Raw genomic sequence first — 22,305 nt, forward strand, 5'->3', positions numbered from 1 at the left:
GTCGTTACACTACTACCTGCCCCCAAGTTTCATTTGTTATAATTGCTCCACAATATTCTAATGCTAAATTATCTCCCCCTTATTTGAAACTATAAGGGTATGGTCAAATCTGGAAAAGCATTCCCCAGAATAATTGTGAGTTCAGAAAGTTCAAGCTCATATATATTACCATAACTGTGTTGACTTGATCCAGTGATCAAGATGGTTGGAGTGTGTCCTGGTGTCCATTTTCACTACACTCGACTCCCAGATGGAGGGAGGTATATTACTTAAAGAGGATGAACATTTGTAATATTACATCATGGTGCTAAAACAGAAAATCTAGGGGAAACTTTTTTTTGTCGTTATTTTACATTTTTAGTTTTCACCACATAAAACACGTACAGTCGTTGACATTTTGTTGTCAATGATAATATAGTGGACACCGACATTTCTTTTATTGTTGTAAAACAATGTCAGTAAAAGTTAGAATGCTAGACGTCCACAATTTAGTAGCTAACTTCTACGTGAAATGGTACCTTGCTTATGACAGTTGAACTATTGACCAGTTTACTCCATTTGTGCCAGAGAGGTCCCTGTCACAATAATATAAAGATTACACTTAGGGCCGTGATCAACAGGAGTGAGAGTAATAGCTCCATGTACATGTAGCATGAACTGACCAGCCAGTGTTAATGAGGGCCATGATGCTCCTAAGGCGAGACTAAGGCGAGTACTAAAATTTTAAACCATGAGTATCCAATTAGCAAACTTCATCCACATTTAACCGGTCGCTAGAATCAGACATCCTCGAGACCAAAATCATAAACACAAGTAGATCCACACACATTTTCTTTCATACACATCCACGGGATAAATCGACAGATATCTTCAGAAGCTGGGATGCGAAGCTACCTCGAGGAAGCAAATGTTCGCGTTACCTTTATCAGATATTTTGAGAAGCGATGGATGTAGTAGCGGAGGACGCAGGCATTATTGGCGACAATTCGTTCTGGCCTGAGGGAATCCGAATCAGAGAATGGCAGCCGCGTGAGGTTTTCCTGAGTGAACACAGATATGGCTGAAAATGTTCGTGCGTTATGTTGGAACATTGAAGGCATTATGTCAGGGACACCATATCTTATAGACTGTCTTCAAAAATATAACATTAATATTTGTGGTATATCTGAGCATTGGTAACGTGAATTTAATACATGTGTATGTCCTTTATGGATACATTTAAATCTATTGGGTACGGTGTTATTGCTAAACCTGTATTTGAATTAGATCTGTTTAAGTTTGGTTTGGTTTGGTTTATTTTGTTTAACATCCTATTAACAGCTAAGGTCATTTAAGGACGGCCTTCCGTGCGTGCGACATGCATGCGTGTGGTGAGTGCGTATGTGTGTTTTGGGAGGCTGCGTTATGTTCGTGTTAAGTCTCCTTGTGATAGGCCGGAACTTTTGCCGATTTATAGTGCTACCTCACTGAAGCATACTGCCGAAGACACCCAGCAGCACACTCCACCCGGTCACATTATACTGACAACGGGCGAACCAGTCGTCCCACTCCAAATATGCTGAGCGCTAAGCAGGAGTAGCAACTACCATTTTTAAAGACTCTGGTATGTCTTGGCTAGGGGACAGAACCCAAAGCCTTCCTCACAGCGGCGAACGCTCAACTAAAAGCCAAAAGTGAGGCATTGTCAAGGGTGACATTAGGAAGAAGAAAGTTGTTCAGAAAGAAGAGAAAAGATAAGATCCCAAATTTAGTCGCCTCTTACGATCATGCAATGGGGGCAGCAGGTACAATTCTTACGCCCTACCTGCAGGGCAGATCCGTTTCAGTACAGGTGTAACATCAGAGGAGGAGTTGCTATGCTATATAAAGAATCCTCTTTCAGAGTCCAAGAGATCGAAGTTGATAGCCCGAGAATAGTTGGGGCTGAGTTTACGTTATCTAATGATATAGTAATTTATTGTTTTGTTGCATATATGCCAGCTTCTTCGAGAAGTATTGAATTGTTCATAGAACATGTTGAGCTTCTGGAATGTCTATATACGGTTTACTCTGAAAAGGGAAAGGTTATATTCATGGGAGACATGAACATTAACATACTTGGTCCTAAGTGTATTTTCGTAGAAAATGAAAGATCGAGTATTTTTTAGGGGTTTTTAAACAGGTGTAATCTATTATCAGTGAATGTACAGGCTAATTGTATCGGACCAAATAGTACTTTTCTCCCTCAGACTGGCAAATCAACACTTATCGACCATGTAATTATTGAATCAAGTATGTCTGATTTAGTAGATACTGTGGCTATTCTAGAGGAAAGCGATTTGAATCTTTCTGAACATGTCCCTGTAATAACTTACATAAATATGTCGGTCAATGTTACATGTAATTATCAATGTACGGGTAATTGTACGAGGTTTAATTGGAAGAAAGCAGATCATAGTGCTTATAGAGCAACTTTGAATAAAAATGTGTCTTGTATTGATTTTAAAGATGCTGAAAGCAATGAATACATAGAGAAATATCATTGTGAAATTGTATCGGCAATATTGAAATCGTCCATAGAATCTATACCAATTGTGAAGTACAAACGTTACTTAAAACCATACTGGAATGACCAGTTATCTGGTTATCATGGTAATATGAGACTAAGTAGACAGCAATGGATCAGTGAAGGTAGACCAAGAGGTGTGAACTCCGACAGTTTCAAAGAGTACAAATTCATGAAAAACGTTTTCAGAAAAAATCTTAGACAGGCTTTTGATGATTATATGTCTGGCCAGTTATCGGAGATCGAACAGTCAAGTGAAATAAATCATAAAATGTTTTGGTACCTATTTAGAAATAAGTCGAGAAAGCAGCGAAATTCTCAAACGGAGTTTACATCAAATGGTGAAACGTTTAGAGATCATGAGATTATTGTAAATAAATGGGCAACGCATTTTGAAAATATTTTCAAGAATGATTGCAATAGTTTATTTGATGACGAATTCAAACAAAAAATTTCGATTAAAGTAAGAGAGATAGATGACATAATCTGTAAAGAGGACAGGTTTTACAAGAGCCTATCACTGTATCGGAAATCAAAAGTATTTGTGAAAAGTTAAAAGCAAATAAGTGGGGAGGTCCAGACAGTCTCGTCTATGAACATTTAAAATTTGGGAACTTGTTGTATATTCACTTGTCAAAATTGTTTAATGCCGTTATTAAGAATCAATACATAGCAACAAAGTGGAAAATGGGAACAATAATTACACTGTACAAAGGTAACGGTAAACCTAAAGATGATCCGAATAGCTACAGGGGATTAACTCTGTTACCGGTCATTTTCAAAATCTTTGAAATGATTTTAGCTAAAAGATTAGAACCAGTTCTCAATTGTGATAACTTCCCGAATAGACAGTAATCGGCATATCAAAAAGGATTGTGTAGTTTGTTAAATTCATTCAATTTACAAGAATGTATACATTATAATTTAGAAAGAGATGAAGATGTTTATGTAGCCTTCTTAGACAGCAACAAGGCTTTTGATAGTGTATGGCATGATGGGTTACTGTACAAACTTAATGACATTGGTATTACTTCAAAGTCATGGCATATTTTAAAAGCAATATATACAGATATAACAAGTAGTGTTTTATTTAATGGTTTGAATTCAAGATGGATCCGTATGGAGAGAGGGATTTTACAGGGGAGTGCGTTGTCTGCTAAAATGTACCTTGTTTATTAGTTTATTAGACACAATAGAAAAATGTGAAAATGGTGACTAATTGTTGACTTGAGAATAAACATACCAACACAAGCTGATGCTATATGTCTGATTAGTATACAACGTAAAAGCTTACAGAATATGCTAGAGATATGTGATTTGTATAGTAAAAAGTGGCGTTTCACTTTTTCTGCGGTTAAAAGTAAAATAATGTGTTTCTCTAGAAAAAAGAATCGCAATCCTGATGCGAAAATGTATCTTTACAAGCATCTTCTCCCAGTGGTTAAAGAAATAACTCATGTTGGTGTGATGTTAAACTATAATTTTAATAGTATCGAACGTGCGTGCATGTAATAAGCTTAAGAGTGGTATCATGAGTTTAATTAGAAGTGGAGCTCATCCATGTGCGTTAAATCCATTAACTATTTGTAAAATAATAAAATCAAAAGTATATGCCTCGGCTCTTTATGGGTGTGAATTATGGTGTCTTTCGAAAATTGAACTTTTAATACTAGAAAGAGCACAGCGTTTTATTTTAAAATCAATTCAAGGTTTTCATACAAGAACTCGTACTGATATGTGCACGGGTCTTCCTGGATGGTGGAGTATAGAAGCATACATAGACACTAAGAAATTATTGTTTTTTGGTAGATTATGTAATCTTGAGAAATCTTGTATATCCTATCTGGTATTTTGTACTCGACTTTTTATGGCAGATATGGATACCAACATGTACATCAACGGGTTTACAAGTGACATAATAATAATTCTAAAGAAATACGATTTATACAAATTCTTACAAGAATACTTATCAAATGGAGTATTTCCAGTGAAAAGTAAATGGAAAACGAAAGTGAAATATAATGTAGATTTATACGAAGAAAAAGTATGGAGAGAGAGAATGATTGGTGATCCTGATTTTCATAGGTTTCTGATAGTTCATGACAATTTAACTCCTCACATGTTTTGGAAATTATTGATAAAATTCCCTCATAGTAGAGAAGCCATACATAAATAATGTCAGTAATTATAAGTTTAAGACAACCAGAGAAGGAATTACGTCACAAGTGTGGTAAAATGTATAATTATGTTCATATCGTTTAACAATGTGCCTTTACAGAACAAGTAAGAGATCAGTTATGGTGTGAATTAATTAATACGTATGAAATTATGTCCAATGTATATTTACACTCCCATTCAGATTTTCAGTTATGTCACATACTTATTGGTGGCAAAATTATATATGAACTGGATATGTCAGAGTTAGCGGACTTCCGACTGTTATCGGTTAAGTACGTTTAAAAAAATTCTGAACAAATATTATAAATAATTACCTTAATATGTATTTTTCTTTCTCTCTTTATAACTCTTATGATTGATATTGTTGTATTCATTTTTTTCCCCTTTATATTGTATACTGTACATGTATTTTATCTATATCGACTATCCTGTTTACGATTGTAACTATGTTATTCTATTTATGTAATCTTCTTTAAGGAGGAAATAAAGGGAATAATAATCATATAATACCTTTCTAACACAATCATCATCAATTTGCCTCACATAACAAGCCACTATCAATATCATCTTCATCACTGTATCTATGAACAATCGTCTTCATCATCGTCATCATCGTTATCATCAACTGATATGCATAAAAAATATATGTATATAAATACAGGGTTTTCAATAGAATTAAGTCATTTGAACCGGCCAAAACACCATTCTAACCGGTCAATTTGGCCGGCGACCGGTTCTAAATGAAAACACTGTTAAATAAATAAAAATAAATAAAATAATAATATATAATTACAAATTCACATTAATTTGATATTCTACAGACAGGTGACCGGTCTATGTACAGGACCGAGGACACTGTACAGGACCGAGGACACTGTATTTCCCCGTGAAACTATAACTTGTATAAGATCTATTGTGTCTTATTACCATGCCAATCGTATGACCTGTAGCATGATTTTTCATGAACAAGTTACAAGTTTACTTATTTCCCCATTGGTTCGTCGACGCGACAGGTATATATCATAACATCGTCACACGGCCTATAACCGGTAAGTTGGCCATCAGTGAGGGTATGATTCCACAGGTCTTGGTATATAGCAGCTGTTCTATTTCACAAGGTCTCCGAGCTAGCGTACACCTTCTTCTCAGACCGATTACTTCTCAATGGTTGGTAAACTGTTGGATATGATGTTACTATTACACCTGATTAACATTCGTACTAAGCCAGGTAACAATGCAGTGTTTGACTGAGCCAGGTAACAATGCAGTGTTTGACTGAGCCAGGTAATAAGGCAGTATCTGGCAGGTACGCGTACAGCTGTCATAAAAACGTCAAGTGTACATTATAAGAAATTGATTGATGATGTAATTTGTATGCAAGAAATAAAGAAATACGAACAAGTTATGTAACGTTCTGTATGTATATTGTCCACGTATATATAGCTATCAGTCATAGGGACCTACTAAATGTACTTGGGTTTTTTTCTTCTCAGATTACGTACATACTGTAGATGTCTATCACACACTTTGTAAGTATATATTGTATATACTGTAGATGTCTATCACACACTTTGTAAGTATATATTGTATATACTGTAGATGTCTATCACACACTTTGTAAGTATATATTCACCTTTGGTCCAATATCGACAATGCTAATCATAACACGGAGAATTATCTGAAACACAAAGAATCTCAACTGACAAGAGTTTATCGGGTCAACAATCAGGAGTTTGATTATGATGGCCGATGATCATTGTATGCTTCAGACAATTCCGCACTACGACCTGTCTATATAGTCCCAATAATCAATGAAAACTGTATAAAAGATCAGAATTGCACGGTATGTTACCGTTCTGATAAAAAAGCTAAGAAAGATCAGACGAACTGATAAAAAAGCTAAGAAAGATCAGACGAACTGACAGTAAAATGCATATAAAATGTGTGCATGAGTATAAGACTGCCATGTCCATATTCATAAAATGATTTTTGATTTCGAAAGAAACAAGAAATGTAACCAAGGCCATGATTTAAAGTTAAGCGATACCGTGCCAGACAGCTGGTGGTACCTCTCAACGGGAAAAAACATTTCAATTACGACATACTATTCTTTGAGAAATATATACTAGTTTTAAAAAAAAAAGGGGGGGGGGGGGGTATATTTATTGATACTTCGAAGTACATATGATGTATTGGAGGTAAATAAAAACCTGATCGGTGGTCATTTCGTGAGTTCATGCCAATAATTAATCCCCCCCTCTTGTTGGCTGATTGTTTTCGTACAAAGCGGATTTACCTTATTTAGCTTATCAGAACAGGTAACCGAGACCTTGAAATGTCCTCCGATTTCACCTACTTGTAGGTATATTGGACAATATGTTATCTTTAAACAGAGACATAGACGTCTCTGCTTTAAATAACATTTTAAAGTCTTTTTTCATGTCGATCGGATATACCCGGTAGAACTTAAAACCCAAGGACACTACGTACACGTCACTACCTACAGTGTGTATACATGGCTCAGTTGATTCGACATTAAAGGGCTTGTTCCCGTCATCATGATTTCTTTGACAGGTGTCGACTAGGAAGACATTACAAGGTTTCGAGAGACGGAGGTTGATGAGGACGAATGTATTATGGTCGACATCGTAATCTCACTTGAACAGGATGACTTCGTTTAGAATTGAATTGCGCAGGCTTTGATGAAGCGACGAGTACATTAATTAATATGTTAAGATGTGCTGTGATTGGTCAGTCACCGCTACAGACTATGCCAGTGGCGTAGGAAGTCGTGAAAAAGTGGGGGGGGGCAAAATTTTTTTTAACCTTAAATTTTACGCACTAAACAAATCGTATGCCATCTCCGCAAAATTAGGCAATAATTATCATTTCAACATCCCATGATAATTTTGATAATTTATGTAGTACAAATTAAGTTATTAACGCAAATCAGGATATATCATTTATGGCAAAACATGAATCACCAGGCCCGGCCAGGATTTTCGAAAGGGCGGGTGGACCAGTAATTTAGTAATAATGCGAGCGCCGTCGGCGCGAGCCGATTTTTTTTGCTTTTTTTTTTTTTTTTTTACGAGGAGTCTGAGGGGCCGCCCAGCGGGTCCAGGGCAGCGCCCTGATAGGGGGTTCAAGGGGGTCTTAGCCCTCCGCGAAAAATGAATATAGCACATTCTAATAATTCGGGATCAGGTGCGGATCCAGGAGTTTTCGAAAGGGGGGTCCAGTAATTAAGTGATCATGCGAGCGCCGTAGGCGCGAGCCGATTTTTTTTTCCTTTTTGCGAGAGGTCTGGGGGCCGCCCAGCGGGTCCCAGGGTGGCGAAGCCCCCCCTGTGGATCTGCAATCGAAAGGGGGGCAGTAATTTAGTGATAAAGCGAGCGCCGTAGGCGCGAGCTGAATTTTTTTTTGTATTTCCTCGTACCTGTCGGTAATTAGTATCACTCTATTCACGTTAAAACCGCGCATTCCTATTCATGTTGTGTTTCTGTCTTGTTCTCATTATGAACTCAATTAACTTCACAAATTATCATCAACTTATTGAATCTATGTGATGAAGTTAAGCAAAATTTCGTATTAAGATATAAATATTGACTTACCAGGCTATTGCAGACGACCGACACACAGGTCTGAGGATCAATCGGAACACCTCGCCTCCGTCTGCGAACGTAGGAAAATGACGAGGGGTTCCGATTGGTCTGAGGATTGATATACTAGTATAAAAGTCGGAATGTTCCGGATGTACAAGATACAGTTTTTATCGTTGCCTTCAAGAAAACATTATCGGTTCGAAAATATACAGATATTTATCGAAATGAATATATAAATTCGTGTTTTTTCCCCTTTTTTAGATTTTGGATGTCAAAAAGTGGGGGGGGGGGGCAAAAAGATATGTTTGCCCCCCCACTAAAAAAAGTGGGGGGGGCAATTGCCCCCCCTGCCCCCCCCCCCCCCCCCCCCCCCCCCCCCGCTTCCTACGCCACTGTATGCGGTCTATCCCCATTGCATGATCGTAAGAGGCGACTAAATTTGGGATCTTATCTTTTCTCTTCTTTCTTAACAACTTTCTTCTTCCTTACGTCTCCCTTGACACTGCCTCACTTTTGGCCTTTAGTTGAGCGTTCGCCCCTGTCAGGAAGGCTTTGGGTTCTGTCCCCTAGCCGAGACATACCAGAGTCTTTAAAAATGGTAGTTGTTACTCCTGCTTAGCGCTCAGCATAATTGGAGTGGGACGACTGGTTTGCCCGTTGTCAGTATAATGTGACCGGGTGGGGTGTGCTGCTGGGTGTCTTCGGCAGTATGCTTCAGTGAGGTAGCACTTTAGATCGGCAAAAGTTCCGGCCTATCACAAGGAGACTTTACACGAACATACCGCAGCCTCCCAAAACACACATACGCACTCACCACACACATGCATGTCGCACGCACGGGAGGCCGTCCTTAAATGACCTTAGATGTTAATAGGACGTTAAACAAAATAAACCAAACCAAACCAAACTATCCTGTGATCGACAGATTTCATTGCGATGTCAGCATACATGCCATATTTTCCTAGAGGTGATAAGGGAGATTGACAACCATTTTAAGGGATTTTTGTCAAAAATAAGGGAGGTATACGCGCGGCAAAAATATCGGCACATTTTTGTAACATAACAAACAAAATAGAAAACAAACACATAATTTCATGTTCAGTCACATTATTACTTCATTTTTGTATCACTTTTGTATCATTTTCACTGTCACATAGCACATGCTTTCTTAGCATTTTGCAGTACAGCATTTGTCGGAGTGTAATTGAAACAGTCTGAATGCATATTGAATTTAACTGACATCAAAGAATGTATAGTCTTGTTGGACAAGTTTCCTCTCCAATCAGTTTGAATTTTTCTTAGAATGGAAAAACTCCTCTCAGATGCAGCATTGGAGTGGGCCATGCTGCATAAGGCAAGGGCAAGTTGAGAAAGATTTCTATAGAAAGGCTTTCCAGTAAGGTCTTTTTGTTGGCCAATTTCTATCCAGAAACTTTCAGGTTTTTCAGGGTCATGTGAAGGTAAGGATGATGATGGTGACAGGATGAAGTCCAGCACCTCATCCTCAATGAGTTGGCGAGCAATATTAGGCAAGAACCTCTCTGCAAGGTCTCCAACTGAAAACGAAAATTACAATTGGTTTGCAAAGATAATCCTGGTACATTGTCAATCAATGATTGATAGCTTGCCCAAATGTTATATAGTGTAGCTGGTACTGATAATAACATTAAAGGTGAATTTATTGGACACCTACCTTCACTCTGTGTAACAGATTCCCTCTCTGTAGGGTTCAAAAACTTCATCTGCTGGAGAACTTTGTCATCAAACGGAAATTTTTTCAACATCTTTTCTGTAACCCTTTCATAAAAGGTCCTGATAGAGCTGCAAGATAGCAAAAATCCCACTTACAATGGTGTTTATGATATAGATACATAAATTTGATTGTTGTTGTTCAATAATGTTTTAAATTCTTTAAACAAACTCAATGAATAAATAACAAACCTGAATACTGTTTCAATATCTTTGGGTAGGAGGTCATCAGAGTGATTGGAAATGAATGTCCTGGTATCAAGTCCGATTGCCAGGAAGTTGTTCGCTAGCTGTTTATCCTGATCAAGAAACTTCACATTTCTCAAGTCTGTATGTGCTGTAATTTCCTTCACCTGCACAAACTTGCCCAGGAGCCTTCTCATCAGCCTCTGCATCTGGGTATGGAGGTGGCCTATCAGAGATACATCAGTCTAAAAGAATAAAAAAAAAATGTAAAACTCATTATTATTTTGTAGTAATTTTGACATTACCTTCAATTTAGTTAAATAATTTTAAACTGTTATGGAAAGACTACACAGAATGTGGTTTTAAAGCATACCTGGAAAAGAGTGTTGAATTCATTCAGCACTGGCAGAAAGTAATCAAGGAAAAGGCAGTAAATATGCACTGTGTGTGACTGCAGTGCATCTGCACATGTCTTTACTCTGCCAGGGGAGTCACGCTCTGCATTACTTTCGAAGTAGCTCTGGAGGGCAGGCCACTGTTGCAACAGTCTCCCAACACATTTTTCCAGACTAAGCCATCGTGTACCGCAATGCTTGACAATCTTCATTGGGTCTGTGTCAGTAAAGTTTTGGAACTCCTTTAATTCTTCCTTTCTTTTGGCACTGAAATAAGAATGATTTTAATTACTTATGATGTGGGATATTGAGTGTTTTGATTTTCAATTATGACTGCCATCAAATTGATTCAATCATACCATGGTTTTTTCATAGCAAATAAAAAAGCATTGTGATACTTTAACTTACCTATTGTGAAAATGAAAATAGACATCTGTAAGAATGTCCTCGACTGAAATTGGCAGTGATTAGATTCCAGCTTGTGCACAAAGATTTGCAAGATGACAAATGCATCCAAGATCATAAATATTTGGATTTTTTTGTCTCATTCGGGAAAGCACACTGTTTTTTGCTCCAATCATGACATTTGCATTGTCACTCATGTAACCAATACAGTTTGCCCATGGAATGTTTCTTTCCGTGAAAACTTGTTCAATGGTATTAAATAAATCTTCAGCCTTACTGAAGTTGCAGTGTAGGAATTCCCAGAAATTTATTACATATTTGACCCTGTTTGGCGTCATATAATCTGGCGAGCACAATCATACACTTGTTATCGCCTTTGTCATTGCTCTCATCCACCATCAACAAAATTTCTGCTGTTGGCACAAAGTAGTCACATCCTTGTCTAAATCTGGTGCGATAGCATTGTTGAAGATACTGGTAGTCTTAGTACGTTTGCAGCTGAACTTCTGAGCAATAGTAGAGTCGGTAAACACTGTTTGGACCCAAGGAGTAAAGTGATCAGCAAATAGAAATGCAATGTTGTGTTCTGCCAACATTGTAGTGAACATCACTTCAGATTTGATTATATCAGAATTTTTACCGATTAACATATCGGTAATAGATCGATTTGTCTGTGTAGTTTTTGCACGTCCCGAGTGACGGTCAGTTAGAGAATGTTGCTTGACGTCGATTCGTCCACCATGACCTACAGAGAAGTTGGAGTCACATAACTTACAGTAAGCGTGGTTTAATCCACATCATGTGGCGCAGCGGTATAAGTTGCGGGTATTTCTGGCTAGGCGATTGGGTGCCGTAGATCGTGAGTTCGAGGCCCGGTCAGGGCACAAGTCATAAAGTTGTCTTCCTTCGTCAGTTGTGTTACTATGTTTCAATATACACTATGTGTTGGTGAATTAATTGTATGTACGTCCCTATGGGCGCCGTTTTACTATTTATTCCCATTTGGTGATATCACCTGTTCAAATAGGTGATATCACCCATTCAAATGAGTGATATCACCTATTCGAATAGGTGATATCACTTAAGAACTTTTTAAAGTGATATCACCTATTCGAATGAGTGATATCACCTATTCATTTCATTAAGTGATATCACCCATTCGAAAAGGTGATATCACTCATTCGAATAGGTGATATCACTCATTCGAATAGGTGATATCACCAAATGGAATAGGTGATATCACTTAATGAAATGAATAGGTGATATCACCAATTTGAATAGGTGATATCACCAATTTGAATAGGTGATATCACTTATAATATTTCATAAGTGATATCACTTTAGAATCAATACAAACGACTGCTCCCAAATAAGTATAATGGTACAGTAGAGGTACGAATTTTTTTTGTTACACATGATGGAATTGGGGAGCATACAGTTTTCCAAATTTTATAAGTGATATCACCTATTCGAATAGGTGATATCGCTTAATGAAACGAATAGGTGATATCACTCATTCGAATATGTGATATCACTTAATGAAACGAATAGGTGATATCACTCATTCGAATAGGTGATATCACCAATTGGAATAGGTGATATCACTTATAAAATTTCATAAGTGATATCACCTATTCATATAGGTGATATCACTCATTCGAATAGGTGATATCACCTCAGAATATTTATAAGTGATATCACCTATTCGAATTGGTGATATCACTTATTTGAAAAATAAATTGGTGATATCACCTATTCTAATAGGTGATATCACTGATTGAATAGGTGATATCACCAAATTGGAATAAATAGTAAAACGGCGCCCGATACGTCCCTGGTTATAATCAGAATCGTTTCGACTCTATAATGTTTCTAATTTCACCAAATTTAAAATTTGAATCGTTTCCTTTCCTGAGACCAGGGACCTTAATGATAATTATATACTACAAAGGCAGATACTTATATATCGGATACAGTAAAACTGAATTGTGTTGAACCAGGGACGTACATACAAATCCCCCTATACTGGTATGTCCCTGGTCGAACACGCTTTCAAGAATCGAATACATCAGATGAGTCGAATGTTTTATTCGGTCCCGATTTTAACACAGATGTTTCGAATACTGTTTATTAGAATACTGGGTTGTGTCTAAATGTCCTGCAGTCCGTCCTTTCTTTTACACCGCATATCAACTTTGATAGGACTGAAAAGTATGCCAATGCATGCACTTTTTGTGAGAAGCTTTCATTTTTACAATCTTATTTTATTAAAAAGAAAAAAGAAAAAAAAATCATCAGAATTTCCGTTTTTATCTACTTTTAATGTATTCATTTATTGTATGTGTGTGGTTTTGGTCGTTATATCATAGAATGCTACAGCATTGTTAATTGAATGAATCCATAGCTGAAATGATGGTCGCCTCCAATTAAACGTCAGTTATATTTTAATTTTATTTTAATATTCATGCATTTTGTTTTTTGTTTGATGGTTTGTTTGTCAAACCTTATGAACTGATTCAATAAATTAGTCATGGTCAAGGACAAGTCTACCCTTACATTACTGATAGGATCATGGGATAATACGGATATGATTTAAACAAGCAAAACGCATGTGCGTATTTGTGTTGGTTAATATTTAGTTTATTTTGATGACTTTAACCAAAAGGCGTTTACTGAGCGAGTTTTTTTTATACCTCACAGACTGAATTTGCAGGTTTGCACAAGGGGCTGTGGGCCAACCGATATGTTGTGTAGATACCAGTGTCATGTAGAATTTGCTTTAAAATGATAACCCTACCTTTTATTTTTTGAATTGACTGTTGAGTCTATATCTCCTACCCTACTTGACATGGGAACTTCACACTTGGGGCCCACAGATTCACTTAGATCAGGTGGTGTGTCATGTGTCAAAATTTGGTCACTATGACCTACATTTCAACCCTCGACCTACATAAAAAATTGCCCCGGCTCTATCGCATATTCACATTGGCCTTTATTTTGACCTTTGGCGTACCTTTAAGAAAAGGGAAAAAAAATGTTTGTTGGGGATTTATCTCACGGAACAAGCTTGTCCATTACGAATTTATCGTGTATAAAAAATTCTTGGCATATCATTTCACATTTGGCGAGGACTGTAATTTACCGAATTGTCTTGTTCACAATGCAAATATTTTTTTGTTAAATCGATTTTAAATTGGAAATGTAGGTTTGTTATTATGTCAGTATTCTTTGTTGTTTTCGATACACATTTATGTAGATTCAGGTGTGGTGAGGACGTTTAGCACAAAATACCTTCACCGGCACTTCAAGCATTTTTGTAAGACTATTGCAATTTGACTAGTCATCGGTGTACAGTGTATAAGGAAGGTACATTCACAAACGATACATAAGAAAACTCCGAAAAACCTTAAAGGGAATTAACAATTTTATAAAGATGTGCGCAATGGTATGCCTGGAAATATGAAGATGTAAAAATTCATTAGAATAGGATTTTTGTCATAATATTTGGTGGTACATATATTTTGCTAGATGTTTTTAATGCATCTATGACTTTCATGTCTTGCCTCATTCACCAAGATCACAATGATACTCACTTACGAAGAATTTAAAAGACGCTAAAATAAAAAACATTCAAAACTATTGATCAGTCACCTAGAAAGTGGGTCAAGGTCATTTGGACAATATTGATGACTTTTTAATCCAACATGCTACTTGCCAAACAGAAGGCTAATGTCCCCATCTCATGATTGAGACCTGATTATAGAGAAGTTGTTCAAATGAAAAAGTAGACGACTGTAGAACTGATGAAATGCTTCAGGCCGACATACACCACGGATTGCCGTCACACAGTCGGCCCTGGAGGAGGACAGGGGTCTGGACATAGTTTATTAATCTGTGTCCATCATCTATGTATGTAGCATTAAGTAAAAATAAGGATCCAACCATGTTTTAAAAATGCATGATTTTTTAATTGATTGATCTCATCCTTACAATGTAATATATGGCATTATACCAATATTTCAATATCACAAGTTTGGTATATTATATGAGCACTATCAAGCTGTCTGAGCTTTAATACTTCTCAGTACTATCAATGCTCAGCATTTATAAAGCTCTATGAACATGAATATCATCTCAATCACACAACATTTCAGAAAACATTTCAACATGAATTCAACAATCAATTCCATATTCATTCATAAGAAAGTTATTTATAATTCAAATGTTTTGACCTATATTTCTGAATATTCATTCCTACTACATCAGTAGTTGTCCTACTGACAGGACAGTGGTCTTACTGACATGACATTTTTGTTTAACATAAATTTACAAAACACATTTTCACATTCATCAGTCTCTTTGTTAAACAAATTGTTAACACAATCCCTGTGTAATTTTTATAATAGTTTTTTCCCCTTTTATAACTAATTGTACTTCACTCCCAAATACCATTTACCATATGGTAGTACCCTGTTATCGCCAGAGGATGGTGTCCCAATGGACCACAATAGAATGTCTATAGCCAAGGTTATAAGCTCCAATTCATCACATCGGTTTTAATTGGTATTAGAATCTGATTATCATTTGATTGGTTGATCAAAGTAAAGGACATCTTATTTGTTTCCAATATTCAGACTATCGCAGAACACTAAAAGCTCCTATGGAATAAATTTAACAGATTCAGCTGTCGGTGAAGTTTGCCTTCCTCTTCTCAACAAATGCATCCATTCCTTCTTTCCTGTCATCCTATGAAAGAAAAACACAGGTAAATATACTGGTATTTTGTGTCGATATAAAATTGATGAAAGAATTGTGACAATACATCTCTACATAGGACTTTTGATAGTCTAAATTAAAATCTCACTGAATCATATCGGAGCTGCATCTGGAAATCTTTATCGTTAAGATATTTCATGTTCCAGAAATGAACACTCTCTGTATCTTCAATGTCCGGTATTGTCACACCTCTTTACACTTTTTATTGAAATAAGTATTTCATTACAATAAAGCCAACACAGAGTGAACCTTACAAAGCATGGTTATAAGTAGAAATTGTCTTTGTAGTTTAACACAGGAGGTTTCTAATGTCTTCAGTGCCTAAAACTGCAGCTCAACCAGTAATAGTAACAATGCTCCCTTAAAAATAGACTTACAGTTGCAAATGTAGCATGGAAAAGCCTCTTCTCAAAGTGAAGACCCTCAGCCAGGGAAAGTTCATACGCTGGAAAACAAGGATGAAAACAAGGATGAAAACAAGGATGAAAACAAGTCTCATTGAGTGTGCATGATTATTGTATGTCACTCTGTGAACCTATACAGGAGTAGATGAACAAAGTGATATGTAACGTATGTGTTACCAGAAACATGTGTGTCACCAGAATGCTGCTGGAGACCAGGTTTTGTTAACTCTATATGTATTACTTTATGGAGACTATGTGATGGTTTTTAGACAGAGACAATTAACTAAGGGGAGTGCACTCTCACGTAGTAACATTTGGTGTGGAGCATGCTAATCATGACAAAAATATCAAACACACCATGATACAGTGACCCTAATTCTTCATCCCAGAACTTTGCCATTTGTCTGCCCATTTATTTATTAATACAATAACCTTGGTTCTTTCAACTCCTTTGTCTACTTACCAGTGTGGCCTGTACATTAATATGGCTTTATAGAGTAACATCAGTTATCTGCCCCTAATATACATTGTGAAAGTAACATCAGTTCCTTGCTTACTTATCAGAGTTGTCTGCCCCTAATATACATAACATCAGTTCTTTGCCTACTTACCAGAGTTGTCTGCCCGTAATATACATAACATCAGTTCCTTGCCTACAAACCAGAGTTGTCTACCAGTAATACTTACCAGCATTTACTGCCTCCTTACACATGCCCACTGTGATCTTTGAGAAGCCACTGATTTTTTCCGCTGTCTTCACTGCCTCATCGACTAGTTGATCCACTGGCAGGATTTTACTCACCAACCCTAAAGAAAAGATGTCAGTGAAGAGATCATACAGATTCATATTTCATCAAATTCACAAAGCTAACATGTATATGTTTTTGATTTCTCGTTCAGATAGACTTTATATTGAAAGGTTTGATAATATTATTATTTTCACTTTCATGACAGGCCAAAAAATTATGTAAACTTTTTATCAAAAAGATTATTTTTGTCATCATAACAAGAATTATAAGTTAATATTTAAGAATTCATTTATAATTACTTGAACAAGAACACTGCATATTGCTAAACAAACTATTCTCTAAAAACTGAAATAGCGATGACGCTGTGAAAAAGGGTGATAAGGAACAAACACTGACAATACCCCCCCTCAGTTTCAAACATGTAACCAACCTGCCCTCTCAGCATCTGATGCGGACATGAAGTTGCCGGTGAGGATGATCTCCATGGCTTTCGACTTGCCTACAGCTTTACACAGCCTCTGGGTTCCTCCGGCTCCTAATAAAATTGTACAAGGGAAATAAAGCGGAATGTAATTATTAAGTAAACATGGAAAGCTTTCATCAGTAAGTATTGTAACGTGATCGGGGTGAGGTTTCCAGAATACAATGCTCCACAATAAAGTTTTATTTACAAGTTTATTTACACTTATGTACAAGGTACAGTGTCATGGTCTGCATAGTCCATAACAACACCTGAGAGAATCCAATTAGCTAGACAGCCCTAAACATGTCTGTACTCCATGAGATCACTCCCCCCACCTATTACTCAGAGGTGTACCTGAGGCCAGCCCTGTATCAGTATTGTCCCCCTCCCAGTGTCAATTAAAGCTTGCACTACAATCTATAGCATAGATAATGTCAACCCATTACACACAATTAGGGATATACAAATTACAAATGTATACTGCATTACAACCACAAAAGTACATGTTCAGAAAAATTGTCAAAATTTTTCCTCCACCCATCATTTTGAAATTGTGGTGATCCCTGAAATACCAGTTTATCACGGTATCTTTACCAGGTATTGTGCCTAGTGTGATTTCTGGCTGTCCAAACTGTGCCTTCTCTCCAGCATAGATAATGTCACACATCATTGCCAGCTCACAACCTCCACCTAACTGAAAGTTGAAACAGATTTTTATTACCAGGTAAGTAGCTGTACAATCATCAATTAACATCAATTGTAGATCACAAAGGTTGTGTTGGTATTCAGGACATCCTGCACCAGCATTTTAAAGAGATACATTTTTGTTTTTGTTTTTCCATTCCAACCACATCCCCCTTGCTTGGAACCCTCCCCCCTTCCCCCAAGTAAATGAAAAGATGAAAACCCCATCACATTGTTCTCTGTAACTCTTTCATTTAAAAAGTGACTACCATAACCATATTTATCTATTATTTATATTTTACTGAATGATGAACTGTAACAATAACATCGGTAGACTTACTAGTATAAACTACTTACTGCATAGCCATTTACTGCTGCGATGATTGGTTTGGAACACTTCTCAAGCTTTGACCAGTGAGCCAAGAAATTTTTCCTCCAAACTTTTGAGAAGTCCTGGTCTGCCATTTCCTTGATATCTGCTCCAGCTGAAAAAAATGGATAAAATAGTTACTCATTTTTCACAAAGGACACCATTCTTCTCCAGAATCTCCTTAACTCAGCTAAACATACAGAGTAGTTGGCTCAGGTAAACACATAGTGCAGTTTGCTCAGGTAAACACATAGTGTAGTTGGCTCCATTAAACATAGTGTAGTTGGCTCAATTAAACATAGTGTAGTTGGCTCAGGTACTCATATAGTGGTATAGTTTGCTCATGTAAACACATAGTGTTGTTGGCACAAGTAAACATAGTGTAGTTGGTTCAAGTAAACATATAGTGTAGAATGTAATTAAGTGAACAAAACAAAATCATGTCGTGTAAAAAAAATTAACATAAACATCCAGATTAAATGAGGGTCCTTCTGCAAAGTGACTAGTCTGAAAGACATCCTGAAAATCAGTGCAGTCCTTTTTATTTTCCATTTGGGACAGCTTATAATCAATACACAAATATAAGATACATAACTAAAGTCAATTTTAAGTCATATATTTACAAAGTTGTCTTTTCAAGAATCATGGTTACACTGTTACATATACAATATCAAATCCCCTTGTGAAATGTATTAGGAATATTTTACACTTTAGTGAATTAAATCATCGTAATCTCATGTCAAGTAAAAAATAAACAAAATGAGTAAATTTACCAGCAAAAGCTCTGTCTGAACCAGTGAGGACAATGCACCCAACACTGTCATCTGTATCAAAGTTTCCAATTGCATCATTTGTCTCTATCATCAGAGCATCACATAAAGCATTCAGAGCTTTTGGTCTGTTCAACTGAATAAATCCAACATTTTTATTTTCACCACGTTTATCCACCAAAATATGTTGATATTGACCTGAAAGTAAAAATACTTGTCATAATCAAACTGAAGGTCACAAGCAAATGACATTAACATCTTAAACTGAATCTTTATGAACATTAGACTCGGTGTATAAATAATAACACCAACCAAGGTCTGTGTTGGACATGAAATTAGAATGTTATATTGAATTGGATATTTTTATGGGAGATAAGGGCTAGTCTGAATATTTTTAAGAACGTAGTGACCTGCCCAGCTCAAGTATCCTGACAGGAATGCTAGTTTTAGTTTCCCCGGACTCTCATCAGTCTATTAACAGACAATCTGATGACAGTGAGAGTTTTAGTTTCCTCGTACTATCATTGGTCTAATAACCGACGATCTGATGACAGTGAGAGTTTTAGTTTCCTCGTACTATAATTGGTCTAATAACCGACGATCTGATGACAGTGAGAGTTTTAGTTTCCTCGGACTTTCATCAGTCTATTAACAGACAATCTGATGACAGTGAGAGTTTTAGTTTCCTCGTACTATCATTGGTCTAATAACCGACGATCTGATGACAGTGAGAGTTTTAGTTTCCTCGGACTTTCATCAGTCGATTAACAGACAATCTGATGACTGTGAGAGTTTTAGTTTACTCAGACTATCATTGGTCTAATAACAGACAATCTGATGACAGTGAGAGTTTTAGTTTCCTCAGACTATCATAGGTCTATTAACAGAAAATCTGATGACAGTGAGTCATTTATCAACTAATCTTTTTGTATCATTTGTGCAATGAAATTTGTTGAATGGAAATGAAATGAATCTATCAACTGCGAAAAAGGACAAAACTAAATTGGAGTTAGAACCCTTTAGACTAGAATTCTTCAAACATACACTGATAGGCATTAACAGAGAATTCATGTATCGGTGAACCTATTCTTTATATGCCACTACACTCACTACTGTATATATAATTACATACCAAGTAATATGGATGATTTAGAAGACTTATAACAATTAATTTGAGTTTACAACAATATACCAGATAAATGTGATCATCTCAAAGCGGTTCAAAAATTATGATCCATGGTTATTGGGCAACCAGTCATTGTCTTTCCTAACTCCCTGGTGAGCATATTGTTGGAGCTGCCATTTCAGTGCTATAAGCTTGCACAGGACATTTCTTGCACTACTCAATCACATGCTCAGTTATAGCTGAGTTGACTAAAAGTAAAAACTGAATGGAGCAGTATCTTGTTCCCCTAGTACCCATACCGGGACTCAAACTAACAACCTTTTGGTCATGTAGCCTAGCTGCAGTAATGTAACTCTGGACGGCGGAGGGACAATTTCTGACAGATGGTAGACTGGTCGCCGTCAGAGCTACATTTCTCTTTCATTGACAATAGTGGTGCAAAACAATCACCCTCGAAAAATTTGGGGTAATATTTAGTTTAATTAAACATTTCTAATGCAATTTAGCAATGTATTAGCCTACTGTCACATCTAAAAATCTTAAATTGGATATTCCAATATTACACTACTTGGTGTTGTCTCAGTAATCTAGAGCGGTCATTGTTACCAACGATATCAATGTATTGTCGATTCTGATCTTTCGATACGATATTGAATCTTTTTTCAGTGAATCGATACACAGGTAGACATTGACTGTGGCAAAAACTGTAGTTTAGTTTAAATATATTTTATTGACATTAAAATGACAAAGGGATTAGTCAGTAAGTTTTAACAACTTATAAACGACTTCTCCCGTAATAATGACATAATGAAATAAATATACAGTAATCACGTGATGGCACATTGCTAGTTGAGAGCAGCCATTTTGCCTATGACCGTATGTTTGAATTTATTTCTCTGTGTGTCTTGCTTGCTTTGGATTTCACCATTTATTGTCAAAGAAATGATGTAATCTGCAGGTTTGTGGATTGAATATTGATAATAGATACCAGAATCATCAATTTACATGTGTTTTTTATCTGAGAATTATAATCATACCTTAATAATATGCCTGATGTGAATCACATCGGGGCTTGCTACACTATCGGCAATTGGAGGGAATTCATACCCTGCCAGAGAGCAGTGTAGGCAGGGTATGAATATTTGTTCCACTGCGTCTCCTAGCCTACTTTTAAAGTCATTAAGTGATTCTGGTGTTCTAATGTTAAGTTAACAGAGTTGGGTACATTATAACAATTTAATAAATACATTAAAAATGACTGCAATCACCAGGAGAACTCAGCATTGTCAATTCCTTATGAAATATCAAATATACCAAGACAAAGTCTGTACATTATGCAGTCGTCAGCATAATATGAAAGATTACGATCTGTGTCCATTTTACATGAGCTGGTGATAAGCAAGCATTTGTGTTCTTAACAGACTCAGACTCGCTACTCATCATAAACATTCGAAATTATATTCATGACAACTATCGCGGGTACATGCCAAATAAAATACAAGAGTTACTTCCCTTTCGTTTATCTTGTCGACCTTGATATTATGATAAGAAATAGCCCTTAAAGAAAAAACGATAAAGCAACGCTGACAATTATTAAAACGAGTCTCAGTTCGGCCCTACCTGCTGACATGCATCGTATGACCTGCCACGAGGCAGGCTGCGATGTATTTAGTGTATTTGTAAACAAAACCCTCTTCGAGAGAGCAGCGATCGTTCTGAATGCGGCCATCTTTGCTGACGTAATCTAAAAAGAAAGCATATTTCAGTTATCTAATCTTGAATACATCTTCTTAATCTAAGATGTTAATGAACATGATACATATAGCTGTATAGTCGGAATGTCGATGTCATATTAATAAAACAAATGTTAAAACACATTTTCTTGTTTTTGTTTAGAGAC

General features: G+C 36.6%; 2 protein-coding genes across 2 annotated transcripts; both read right to left on the reverse strand.

Annotated features, from left to right (window-relative positions):
* Positions 1-9,288: 9,288 nt before the first annotated feature.
* LOC117332621 lies at positions 9,289-11,842 on the reverse strand. Its single transcript, XM_033891601.1, has 4 exons — positions 10,637-11,842; positions 10,270-10,508; positions 10,022-10,149; positions 9,289-9,884 (listed from the first exon to the last, which is right to left on the reverse strand). Exons 1-4 carry the CDS (start codon positions 10,868-10,870, stop codon positions 9,478-9,480), a joined length of 1,008 nt encoding a protein of 335 aa, XP_033747492.1. The 5' UTR covers positions 10,871-11,842; the 3' UTR covers positions 9,289-9,477.
* A 3,167-nt stretch (positions 11,843-15,009) lies between these two features.
* LOC117332643 (enoyl-CoA hydratase, mitochondrial-like) lies at positions 15,010-22,164 on the reverse strand. Its single transcript, XM_033891633.1, has 8 exons — positions 22,026-22,164; positions 19,283-19,477; positions 18,497-18,624; positions 18,050-18,149; positions 17,423-17,527; positions 16,931-17,050; positions 16,217-16,284; positions 15,010-15,809 (listed from the first exon to the last, which is right to left on the reverse strand). The coding sequence occupies exons 1-8, from the start codon at positions 22,132-22,134 to the stop codon at positions 15,744-15,746; spliced, it is 891 nt and encodes a 296-aa protein (XP_033747524.1). The 5' UTR covers positions 22,135-22,164; the 3' UTR covers positions 15,010-15,743.
* Positions 22,165-22,305: the final 141 nt, after the last annotated feature.

The sequence above is a fragment of the Pecten maximus genome, chromosome 1, assembly GCF_902652985.1.
Source record: "Pecten maximus chromosome 1, xPecMax1.1, whole genome shotgun sequence".
Taxonomy (NCBI): Eukaryota; Metazoa; Mollusca; class Bivalvia; order Pectinida; family Pectinidae; genus Pecten; species Pecten maximus.

Bases quoted from the DNA above. Each gene is read 5' to 3' on its own strand.
- LOC117332621 (XM_033891601.1), bottom strand. From the start codon at position 10,870: ATGAAGATTGTCAAGCATTGCGGTACACGATGGCTTAGTCTGGAAAAA. The intron at 10,509-10,636 runs GTATGCTTTAAA...TTATTCTTTTAG, and splicing joins AATTCAACACTCTTTTCCAG to ACTGATGTATCTCTGATAGG. The intron at 10,150-10,269 runs GTTTGTTATTTA...GCTATCTTGCAG, and splicing joins GATATTGAAACAGTATTCAG to CTCTATCAGGACCTTTTATG.
- LOC117332643 (XM_033891633.1), bottom strand. From the start codon at position 22,134: ATGGCCGCATTCAGAACGATCGCTGCTCTCTCGAAGAGGGTTTTGTTT. The intron at 16,285-16,930 runs GTAAGTATTACT...CTTGTTTTCCAG, and splicing joins TAAGGAGGCAGTAAATGCTG to CGTATGAACTTTCCCTGGCT. The intron at 15,810-16,216 runs GTAAGTCTATTT...TTTCTTTCATAG, and splicing joins TCCATGCTACATTTGCAACT to GATGACAGGAAAGAAGGAAT.